Source organism: Sciurus vulgaris (genome assembly GCF_902686455.1).
Source record: "Sciurus vulgaris genome assembly, chromosome: 8".
Classification (NCBI taxonomy): Eukaryota; Metazoa; Chordata; class Mammalia; order Rodentia; family Sciuridae; genus Sciurus; species Sciurus vulgaris.
In genome coordinates this window covers 5,753,292-5,765,356 of record NC_136468.1, presented here as the reverse complement: position 1 = coordinate 5,765,356, position 12,065 = coordinate 5,753,292, and the positions used below count along the sequence as shown (strand labels likewise).

General features: G+C 53.8%; 1 protein-coding gene across 6 annotated transcripts in view; it reads right to left on the bottom strand.

The window, feature by feature from the left end:
• PRKAG2 (protein kinase AMP-activated non-catalytic subunit gamma 2) overlaps positions 1–12,065 on the bottom strand; it is a 263,046-nt gene that overhangs the window by 145,811 nt on the left and 105,170 nt on the right. The window contains exon 1 of one of the 6 annotated variants that reach the window (XM_079151051.1): positions 3,327–4,425. The exons of 4 other annotated variants lie outside the window; for them this stretch is intronic. In XM_079151051.1, the coding sequence (XP_079007177.1) occupies positions 3,327–3,420 (94 nt within the window). In that variant the 5' untranslated portion in view covers positions 3,421–4,425. Of the gene's footprint in view, positions 1–3,326; positions 4,426–12,065 lie in introns of those variants that run through there. One more of the 6 variants, XM_079151050.1, reaches the window with a different exon arrangement.

The window sequence follows — 12,065 nt, the reverse complement described above, 5'->3', positions numbered from 1 at the left end:
CTCCAGAACGGAACAACAGCCTCATCCCATTTGGGATCCTCTCTGGCCAGCTGCCGTGTCCCAGTGCTGGAAGGGCGACTGGAACAGAGTGGACGCTGGCAGGACTGACATGATATTGGTCACGGTTGGACCTGAAATTAGACGCCATTGAACTCTTCTCTCCTTACACGCTCAAAAATGTCCACCACAGAAAGTTAAAACTGGGGTGTCTGGAGGTGAAGCCAAGTGGAACACTAGTAGTCGGCCAGCAGGTGGGCAGCCAGAAGCAGAGAGGATTCAGAGGGGGAGGCGGCAGCGGAGGTACAGGACAGCCAGCGGCCCTCATTCCTCACCATGGCCTCTGCCCTGGGTTCCGCGGCACTCATGGGACAAGTCAGCATGGCTGCGGTGCTGGGGGTGGGGACACACGGGCGGCGCGGAAGCCTGGAGCTTCCAGAAGTCCTCGTACAGTCACGCCACACAGGTTCCGGGAAGTGGAGGCTGGTCGTAAATGCTGAGGGTGGCTGGGAGTCAGGTCTGCAGCCTCCTCAGAACCCCGGAGAATGGGCCTCCACGTCCTGCCTCCAGGCCGGCCCTCAGAAGCCCCGGGAAGACTGCACTCCCTACTCCATGGCAGTGCTGGAAGCGCTGGGCGGTCAGGGGTCTTCATCTGGTTGGCATAATCCTGCCCCGTCTTCCTTCTCCGTTATTATTATTGTCATTGTTGTTATTGCTGCAGACTCTGGTTAGCACACTCTGGATCTCTCTCTACCAAAGAGGCTGACTGGTAGGCTTAGCTGGAAGTTGTCCCTGTCTGTCCTGGAGTCCTGGAGACAGAGGTGGAAGTGTCCCCTCTGGCTGCGGCCATCCCTGCCCAGCTCTGCAGCAGCACGGGGCCCCAGGTGGTGGGGAGGAGAGAGGAGCGCCTGCGTGGTTTGCCTGAGTGTGTCTGAGAATGCACATGTGGCGTGCTCGTGTGAGCGTGGGCGTGTGCAATCATGTGCGTGTGTAGCTAAGATGCGCCCCTAGACTGGAGCAATGGCGGGAAAGCCACCAGGTAATGCAAAACATTCCACCCTGCAGGGACCAGAAAGACAGCGTCCCTGCAGAAGACGGCAGAGCTGCAGGAGGACCCAAGAGGGCGCAGCGGGGCTGCACATGCCTCCTCAGTGGGTCTGGTTTGGGAAAATGGAAGATGAGTGAAAGGCATTTTCCCACCATTCATGGAAGTTTTCTGGAGGGTCCAAGAAGAGGCCTCACACCAAATTCTTGCACTATGGGAACAACTGGCAGGAGAGGGAGCTGCTGGGAGGGAATTTAAAACCTGAATCCTGAAGCAGGGCTTGCTGGAGACTCGGGAACAGCCGTGCTGTACCTTCCCAAGCCATTAGGACCCAGCCATTTCTTATGGAGGACCCAGGACGCTGGGGACCAGTGCTCCAGCTCCAGAGGGGACGTTTCCAACAGACAAGGTCCCAGACGAGGTAACCTGGATGGCTGCATGGAGGGACCTGTGGGCTGGACCTCGAGGGTGGGCGGGCCCCAGGCAGAGCTGGCAGGGAAGCCTGGCTGGCCCCGCAGCCTGCTTTCCTCACGTGTCAGATCTACAGGCAGCGCTGTGGCGAGGCAGGCACACCTGCTGGCCGGCTTTGGCTGCTCTCACTGTGACTCCAACAAGCGAGGGACAGACGTAGGATGGACCTACATGCCGGGCTCCAGCCGCCTGCCTGGCTCTGCCTGAGCAGGGGCCTCTGGTTTCCCACTTGCCCCTCAAATCCCAGAGAAGGCTCCAGAGGCCCTGATTTTCCTGACCCTGTGGTCAGAGCTGGCGTTTGCATATAAGCGCTTTTGAAACTCAGCAAGATGCAAATATTATTTTTGATCTCAGACGCAGAGGAGACAGGATGACAGCCAGGCCTCAAATACCAGGGGAGAAACCACTGTTGGGCACAAGAGAGGCTTTTAATAATGGGCCCGCCTGCCTGTCCCCACTAACAGAGCCAGGATTTAGTGCAATAGTAGGTTCAGACTTAATTCTACAGTTAGTGAGTGTCTGTTTAGTTGTTTAGTATTTTTAAAGGCAGAGTCTCCCTTTCAGACCAGTCACTGGGTTCCCAGTCCAGGAAGGCTGCAGCTGGTCTCCCTGCCCGGCCAGGAGTCCTACTCCCCTAGATTGACCATCACACTTGCTCCACAAGACACTGTTCTTTTGTTCTTTTGGGGGGTTATCTCCTTCACAAGATTGAAAAGTCTCTGAATTAAACTACCACTGTCTTCCCCACTGGCTCTTCCCAGACCACTCGACAGACCTGAGCCCCTGCCCCAGGCCACCTGAGCACTATCGGGTCAGGAGTGGCAACGGGTGTGGGCAGTTTTCTATCACCTTTCTCTTTTCTCACTCTTTCAGTTTTCGCTTCCTGCTTGGCTGTTTTGCCAAAGTCATCTTCACGCTAGACACGTCACAGTCACACGGGGCCCACTGGCATGCCCCCTCCCCATTCCCCGTCTTTCCTCATCCCTGGGGCTGTGTCTGGCCCACTCTGCTGTGACCCAGCCTAACACACAGCTGGATCACCTGCTGCTCCACCTCAGGGGCATCTCTCACCATCCCTGAAGTGACACCAGTGGGCTATTCTGATCCTTACTAACTGACGGGACCGTCTAAGGAGGAGTGGCCCTGTGAAGCCAAGAGAGCTTTGGAGTCCACCTGCTGGCTCCCTGGCTTGAGGGCCACCCCTCCACTTCTGCTGCCTGGAAATCCTGACTCCTGGCACTTCACCATCTACTCCAGCCATGCTGGTCCTCAGCCCCCGAACCTGCCTTAGCAGGTCCCAGAAGCCAGAAGAACACAAAGCAATATTCTCCCCAAGGGCCACAAATTAGGCAGGTATTTTCTGTCCCATCCTAACCCTCAATCCACCAGATCACTCAGCCACAGAACCAGGGCGTGGGATCCCTTGTTCCTGTCCTCCGAGGACAGTTTTCCCAGCGCTGCCCATTTCATTTTTAATAGGCAAAACTAACAGTTCCCAGCTATCCTCCCTCTTCTGCAAGCAACTGTTTCCCCCTAAATGAATGACAATCCGATTACTCACTCAACCTCATTCAGCCAGGTGCAGCCAGCGCAAGAAAACAACTTTGGAAAGAGCGGTGCTGGGCTGCCCACAGCAGGACCATCGGTAAGGAGTCCATCTCTCCAACTACTGCCTCACGGTTCCTCCCAGGAGCCAGAGGGAGCAGCTGGCAAAGGCCAGGGCCCGGGAGGGTGTGTGCGCACACCACGGACTCCCCGGGGCTCCCCCCTGTGCAGAGACCATTAGAGAAGCAGGGAAAGGGCAGGATCCTACCGAAAAGTCCATGGGGCTCCGACTGGCGCCTCTGGGTGCTTCGACTTTGGTCCTTAGGTTTCTTGTTGCCCCTGAGACTTCCAAAGCGCTTCATGGGTAGCTGTGGCCACAGGCGCGGCAGCAGGTGAACATACCAGGATCCCGTGGCAACCCCAGGTGGCAGGTCACCAGAAGGGGCACAGCATCAGTCAGCAAGTGAAGGACACTGGCAGCCACTGCTCAGTCCACGCGTGCTCTCAGGGGGGCCCCCAGCTAACGTGGGAGGGGAGCCACTCTCAGGTCAGCAGCCACGCTGCTCGCAGGAGAGTCCCACTGCAGGTCTCACTGATGTCCCTGAGGCTCCAAGCCCAGCAGTCCTGATGGGGCTGCACACGGCCGCGGCAGCTGGGGTGTCAGTTTTGCTGTCTGTCCTTAAGTAGGCAAGAAGCTGCCGGAGGCACAAACAGTACTTCACAGGGGATTTGTTTGTGTAGTTAAGGTCAGAAGCTCACTGACACGCGCCAGGGGTTTTTTTTTTTTTTTTCCTCCTTAAACTTAAAAAAGGAGGGGAGACTAAGTAGGCAGAGAAAGCACAAGCCTGCTAGTCATGTGCAGATCTGCATGATGTCTCTTTAAAAAGACTGTAAAAGGAAACTACCCTGTACAGACAATTCTTGGCACCAATTGGCTGGAGCACATTCCCATTATGACATGACATCACACAACTATTTTGATGCATGTGCTCCAGGGCTAGCGGGTCAGAGGCTCTGGCTGCAACTTGTGGAGAAGCCACAAGTGTCCAGGCTGGAATCACTGAGTCCACTTGGGCGCAGTAGGGAAAGGAACAAGATCAGCTTCCAGGAGGGGGCAGCTCGTCCTGGAATTTAGCAGAAGGTGTTCAGCGAAGCGTAACCTGAGCCCTGGACTTGCTGAGAATTGTGCGACAGCAGAGCTTAGGGATATTTTAGAGGGGATCAACCCCGTCAGTCACAGATGGGGAAACTGAGGACCAGCACAGGACTCTGACTGGTCTGGGGTCCTGCTGCCTGGCAGAAGCAGAATTGGCATTCCCATCTGCTTGGCTCCTAAGTCAAACCTCTGACCTAAGCAAACAAAGCAAAACACTTTCAGTTTGTATGTTTTTCAACTGGGAAAAAGAGTATGAAAGTACAAAAGAGGGAAAAAATGGATTTCCTAATATCCTCGCTAGATTATAAAGTTACCTGCTCTGCCTCCAGCCAGGTAGCAGATCTTGAGGAAGTCACTTCCCCGTCTCTAAGCCTTAGTTTCCCCCTCCGTGAACCAGGACAAATAGAGGTCATGTGGGAGTTAGCCTGGTTCCAACAGTCTGAACGCCTCATGGTCACAGAGCCTGTGAGGATTCTCCCCAAATGACCATCCCCACGACAATCAGTCAAGAAACCTTGCACTGAAGGTCAGTGGCTGGGAAGGCCTTCGATAGGGACACTGCCGCCTGGAAACCCAGCAGTGGAGAGGGACTGAAGGGATACACCCAGCATCCTGCTCTGGAATCCAGACTCATGCCTGGAAGCCATCATGAGCCGGAAGCTGACTGCTTTCCAGGGCTTCTGTCTCTGGCTTGTGGAGCTCAGCATCGCCACCGTCAAGGTCTTGCTTGTCATGATGCTCCATGATAACAAGGGCCCCAGACTGGAGCAACAGGGAAGAAGAAAATAAGCCGAGGGGGCCACTGGATGGGCCATCGAGTGATGTCACAGTAGGAGGGAAGTGTGGCGCTCAGCTCCTGCCCCAGACCTGCCATTGCCATGGGACCCATGCTGCTCCCCAGCAGCCTGTGGGGCTCAGGGCACACTGGCTGGCTCTAACCTTTGAGGTCCCTTTGCAAACTCTGAGTCTGCCATCCCCACTCCTGGACCTGGCCTCCTTGTTGTCCAGACTGACCGCTATCATGCTGAGTTGGTCAAGAAGTCATGGCCTCAGCCTCTCTTGCACCACTGCTACCAAACTAATGGCCATAGAGGGACCACTGTGTACCAGCACTGTGATTGATGTTTGCAGGGTCAAGAAATCCCCTGGGCCTGAGCCAGTCCTTACGAACCTGTTGGGGTTGTCCCCACAGAGTCCTGTGTGAACCCACTGCCCTGGCCAAGGTGGTCTGCTTCCCACCCTCAGGACACACTTTGAATTTCCTAAACTACTTGCTTTTGCTCCCCCTCCTGGTGCCCTCTGTTTCCAACTTCACTTGTGGAAAACTTGTGAACCGTTCACGGCTCCATTCAGCACCCTCACCCCCGTAAACCCTCCTGCAGGTGTTTTGGAAGAGGGCGACTTTCCTCTCCCTTGAGGGATTACAGCCCTTCTGGTCAAAGTGGCCCATACCGCGAGAAGACTGAGCAGCCCCAAGTGGGGGGACCCATGCCCCACACATCGTTGCAGCCCCCTGTCCGGCCCGGTGCCTACACGTAGGAGGTGCTACTGAGAGTAGCTGAGCCTGCCCCCAGCCTGCTCCTGCTCTCCGAGCGCCCTGCTGGCAGGTTACCCACCCTGCTCCTCCCCAGCGTTGGAAGCCTACAGGAGCAGCTGCAGAGGCCGGGGACAGGAGCCTGAGCTGGGAGCCCTCGCTTCCCCCCCGAGTCACTCTGGGCTGCTGCGTGCCTCAGGGAAACGGCTCCTTCCAGGGAAACACACAGCCCGGTTGTCAGTCTCAGGTGGGGTCCTCTGTCCTCATCCTTGGGGCACAGCTGTGGTGGCTCCGCGTATCAGCAGAGTGTGGCTCCCTGGGGTTCTGGGGGCCTCCCCACACCTTTGAAGGCAGTTCCTGTATTCGACTCTCCTCCAGGGATCACAAGGTCAGAGTCTTCCTCTTTCTCGCTGGGACCAAACCATAGACTCTGTGATCAAATGTTTGTATGGAGGGCACAGGAAACAAACATGCAAAGTAGGCCTTGTCCTCTAGGGATGTGCCAAGGAGCAGGTGAGGCCAAGGTGAATGGGTGGGCAGTGCCAACTGCAGGAAGAACCGTGGGCATGTCATCAGTGGGCACGAGAGGCTGGCAGGGCCACAAGCACCATCAGCAGGAGGCGGAGGGCTGGGACCTGCCAGCCCCATGGGAAAGAGGAACTGAGCTGGCCTTGAGTGCCGCGGGTGTGGAGCGGGGGCCAGGCCGCCCGCGCAGCCTGTCGAGGACGTGGCCTTGGAAACTCGTCGCCAAACCCACCGCAGGCCACTGGCGGGGCCCCCAGTGTGCCGCCTCTGGTTAAGTACGGCAGCCCAAACTCACCGTGAATGAACTCTGAAAAAGAAGAGTGAGTAGGTTTTGGGCTTTCACATTCAGAGCTTTTAAAAAACAATTCACTTTCTCACAAAAATAAACTGCTCTCTCAATTTAAAGATAAATAGTAAAACAAAGCAGAAGATCTGTAGGAAAGGCCAGGGATCAAGCATGCCAGCCGGAAGGGACATGTTTGAATCAAGGGTAAAATGAAACAGTACTGCATGAGCCAACATGATATTCTTACACTATTTTTTGGTAGACAGAAATAATAGGTATTTATTATGCTATGTCTTCTCTTGTCTTGATTGTTTGACAAGAAATTATACCTATGCGTTCTTACACCATTATATAATACAATCTGTGGGAAGAAGCATTATTTCAAGGTTTAGCCTGGAAGCCCATGAGTTCAGACTCGGGTGGAAGATAATGGAGGTGGGGGCAGCTCTGGACAGAAACTCACACAGCCATTCATTCAACAAGTGCTCGTTGAGCCTCCAGCAGACCTACTGCACGGGTGAGGGCGGAGGGGATCAGGTACCACAAATAATTCGAAGACATTCTCATCCTCCAAGAAGTACATTTTAATTAGCGAAATAATAACTCCCATTTATCCAGGGTCTTCCATGGACCAGAGGGTGGCCACCCTGCAACTGTCATTTTATTTCATCTCCACACGAAGCTGCAGGGCCCGTGTGATGACACCATTTCGTTTAAAGTCAGAGAAGTAGCTCGACAAGTCAGGAGGACATGGACTTGAACCCCGACTCAGGTGAACTTGAGTGTGAACGATTCCCAGATCCACATCTTTCCTCTGTACAGTACTCTCGACACACATGCACAGACAGACTCGGCCACAGTAAAGCCGGAGTTCAAAACCCGGAGTCCACCCCTGGGCCTCCGAGCGCTGTGGACAATAGATATTTGGAAAGGAGACATTCTCCCTACATTCTTCATGTTAACTTTTAAGCTTTGGACTGGGAAATTTAAAGGCAAAGGAGGAAAAAAAAAAACCACGTTTTAAAATCTCAATTTGCATCAAAGTCCACCTTGCAACACAGACCAGCCAGTCACGGCCACGGCCACGTGGACTGACAGGTGTGGGGAGTCGCTAACTTGCAAACAACACGTGCTCTGGCCTTGCTCAGAATGTTCCTCCAGGGCCAAATGCACCCAGAGCTGGTGAGTGACACTGGGCGCCAAGTGCTCAAGCAGTGGTGTGCTGGGAGATGTTCAAAGTGAGCTCCCTGAGGCAGGGAGGGAGGCAGGCTTGACGCAGTGTCTGATTTCAGTGGAGTAAATGCTGCAACCGTGGTCCTTTTCCAGGTACCACGGGGGCATGCACAGGCTTGCACAATGTCTGAGGACTTAACCAACGGCTCTTTCCTAACCGGGTCTTCCTATTGGATTCACACAAGCCTGATGTTCCTTAATCAGGAACAAAGGTCTTAATCCTACAGTCAGAGGTAAGTGCTGAGGCAGCGGAGCGGGACATGGTCCCAAGGCAGGGCAAGCACCTGAGGGCCCTTTCTGGAACATACCTGAGTCCCACTCAGAGGAGGACGGGCACAGAGGTCCCCTGTCACAGCTCCCTCCCTGAGGCTCCTGATGGACAGAGGGTGAGCCTGCTAGCCGAAGCACACTTCCACACTCAGGAAGTTTTTTAAAAAGGAAGCACTGACAAAAAGAAGGCACTCAATTCTTGCAAGACAGAACTGTCTTTAAAACGCTTTCTGGACCACACTTTAAAAGTCGTGTTCCACAGATGCCCTTACTGGGCACTCCTCCATGTGGTCGGACCACCACGTTGACACCAGTTTTGCAAGATTTGGAGAAGGAAGAATCGCAGGTCATTACAGTTGTACTCTCTAGGTGTCTTTTCTTTGACTGTTCTAGATTTTCAACTATAAACCTACACTCAACAAACAGAAAGACAAGCTGGCAGGGAGCGCAGCCCTGGAGACACCCGTGCCCCCCGTTTGCTTCATGACTTTGTATTCCTGTGATCGTTCTTTCCCTAGTCAGCCCCAAAGCCCCTGGTAGCAGGAATCCTGCCCCTAAAAGCAGAGCTAACACTCAATAAAAGACCCTATGGTGGCTCAGGAGTGGCAAGGCATGTCAGGGAACAGTAGCAGGTGCCCTATGTCCTCCTGTCCCTGGCGAGTGGTGCATCTTGTCCCTGGGGATGTGTTAGATGACATCCCTGGAGCCAAGGGAGGTGCCACTGGCCAGTGACCGCCCCTGTCCTCTGCAGGGCTCCAGGTTGGCTGACCAAAGCTCTACTATGCTCACTCTACAGGACATCCACAGGGTGAGGCCATGGATGCCGGGGGCTGGGGCCATTTACCCTAACGGCAGGTTTTATCAGGGTGCTGGCCTCCACAAATCTGGATGTGGCAAGACTGTCAAAAGCCAGAGTGCCTAACAGCCGGCAGTTCTGGGGGCAGGAGAGTAGGGGAGGTGGTCAGTATGTGGCCTACACACACTCTCAGGGCACGAATGGTGCCCTCCCATGTGCCCGGAGCTGCATTTCCACTGTCCCCATTCATGAACCTGCTCTCTCAGTTCAGACGTGCAGGGCCTCCCTGAAGACACTGCTATCCCCAAGTACACAGGGAAGCCATTTAATCCTTGGGGAATCCCTGCAGGTAACAGTGGGGCATGTTCTGTGGCATAAAAGCACCTGCCACCCAGGGGCCTGGCACTGTTACGGGCTTCAGCTAGGGCCTCATCAGACCTTGCAGGTGTGACTCCTGGCCTGTCGCAACACCATGGCAGGTACCCAGTCTCTACCCATCTGCACGTGACTGTGCAGTAGCAGCTCTGAGAGCAGCAGCCTCATCAGGCCAGGCAGGTCTTGGGGACAGTCCTGGAATACCTGCAGGATGGTCCCTCTGAAGCCAACTCTACCTCTGAACTTGCACTTATATTAAAATCAAATTTCAGAAAAGACCCCTAGTCCTCCTTATCACTGAAGTCACTTTAGATGTGGTCATGTGCAGCTTCAGTTTCTCAGAAGTTGTCGCCAGGGACCTGGGGGAGAGAGAAGCACCTGAGACTGGAGGCATCCCGACTACGAGCACCTTCGACCACGCACTAGACTGGCGCACCTGGGGCAGTACTCACAGGCCTGTGAGCTCTGTGCCACAGACTTTGGTGGCAGAGCAGGCCGGCGGGTCCTGTGTCGCCACTGTGAGTAAGCGTGAAAGACTACCCGAAGCACCTTCCCGGGTTCTTCTCACAGGCCAGGAGGAGGAGGGCAGCCACTACTATTCACTTAGGGAAGAAATGGACAGAGGTTCAGAGGAGCTAAGTGACTGGCCAGGCTCCCAGGGAGGCGGGAGAGCAGGCCTTAACCTCTGGCGCTGCCAGTCTTCATCCAGGGGCACTCAGGACCCCAGTTTGCTGCCTCTCTGCTGCAGAATGCCAGAAAAGTAGACGAAGGCAGCAGCTGAAGCTCATTCTGAGGCCTCTTCAGGCAGTACCTGAAAAGCACCCCGGTGGCCCAAGGCACCGCATGGTCAAAGCCCTGCGGTGTAAGAGGCGCGGCCCCTGCGAGCCGAGCCGGGGAGAAGCCACAGGCCTCAGCACAGGTCTGCCAGAGCTTGCCTGCTGGTTGCAAAATACTGTGTCATATTTCATGGAAAGTTCTAAAGGTCACATTGCACTTGACTCTGAGTGAGCTCACCGCGTCACCTCCTTGGGGCCTCCCGAGTCCCTTCTGCAGGGGCTGCCGTGACTTCCGCCTCTCAAAGAGTGCGCCTCCCCTCCTGACTCAGGCACCTGTGGCTCCAGGCCACCCCGACACACTCATGGTCATGCACAGCCCCGTGGCACCCGCAGGAACTGGAGCTTAGAGACTGAGTGACAAGAGAGTGATTTTTTTGGCAGAGGCAAAAACCACCTCAACTCACATAGCTCCACTCACACCAGTGGTGTCTGAGCCACTGAGAACTGGCAGTGACCACAGGGTCAGCTTAATTTTAAAGCCATAGGAAGTACTGAAAATGTGTAAAACAATGGCAATAATTATTTCTGGCCTGCCAAGATGTAGCACCAGAAAGCGTGAAATCCCTACATCTCCTCCTCATCTTGCAGGGGCATCCTATACCCGGGGAAGGCTCTCATAGGGGCATTATTTAATCCCCTTTTGAGGTCTTTGGTGTCCATGGGGGTCATCAGATATCCACCAGCCAATATCCTCCTAACAGCAGGCCAGACTGGGGGCTCTGAAGGCCTCCGACCTAAGAGTGGGGAACAGCAAGAACCTGCTCCGAATTCCAGCTTCTCAGTGGCCCAGAGGCTGGATCTTGGGCTCGGAGAGGGCCACCGAGCAATGGCTTCCAAAACCAGATTCCAATGCCCTAAAGGCAGAGTGTTTGGATTTTCTGTTTAGGATGACAAATGACAGGAAGTGTGCCCCATCCTGGGAGGGAAAGGCCTGGTGGGTCCACAGCCCCAGCAGAAAGCCTGTCTTCCAGCCCAGCCTCACTTGCCAGGCGACTGAGGGGAGACACCACTTCCTGGGATCTGAGGCGCTTCCGGAGAACCCTAGCTGCTCCCGCACTGCACTCCCTGGGACACCACTAGGTCGGAATGTGAGGCCTGAGCTGAAGTTTCCTTTGATCTGCTTCTTCCTAATAGTGAAATACAGCATTAAACATGATGGCAGACCTTACAACAGGTCAGATGGAGCCCCAAAAGCAATCTGGGTCGACTCATCTGCAGGTAATTTTGAGCTGTTCAGAGGAGTCCTCCACATTTCCCATACAACAGATATCCTAATACAGCCCGAGTCCCTTCACAAGGGTTTCCAGTGGTCACATGGTGTAAATCAGCAAAAGCATTCCATTGCACTGAGCTACTCTGGGACCCCCTGCCTGCCCACGTCTCTGTCCTGCATGGTTCCTTTGAGAAGTGAACTGTAATTGCTGGTCTCCACCTTCCCCACCCTTCCCTGCCCTCATTTCAACAGGTGCAAGTGTCCACGTGGGTCAAGCATCAAGGAGCAACACATCTAGTTGCTTGTAGTCATCAAAGTTTTGCCATCATCAAAACTAAACATTTTTTGCATCAAAAGACATCATTAATAGTCCAGTATCTTTCTACATTATGGAAAAAAATTGTTGTCTAACCATCTCATTACTAGCATTATGAAGAAAGTGGAAAAGATAAAGAGCTAAACTATTGATGATAAACAAATATTACTAAGTGATTAAAAAATCATTAAGAGAATGAAAAGACAAATCATAGAAGGGAAGAAAATACTTGCAAATCATGTATCTGATAAGTGTCCAGAATTCAGAATATATAAAGAACTGCTAGAACTCAATAACAAAAAGACACCATGATTAAACACAGGCAGAAGACTTGATTTCTCTAGAGATGATATACGAATGGCAGAGCAATTCATGAAAAGATGCTCACTGCCACTAGGGAACTGCAAATCAAAACCACATTCACATATTATCTTGCATCCACTGGGATGACCACCATTTTGAACAAT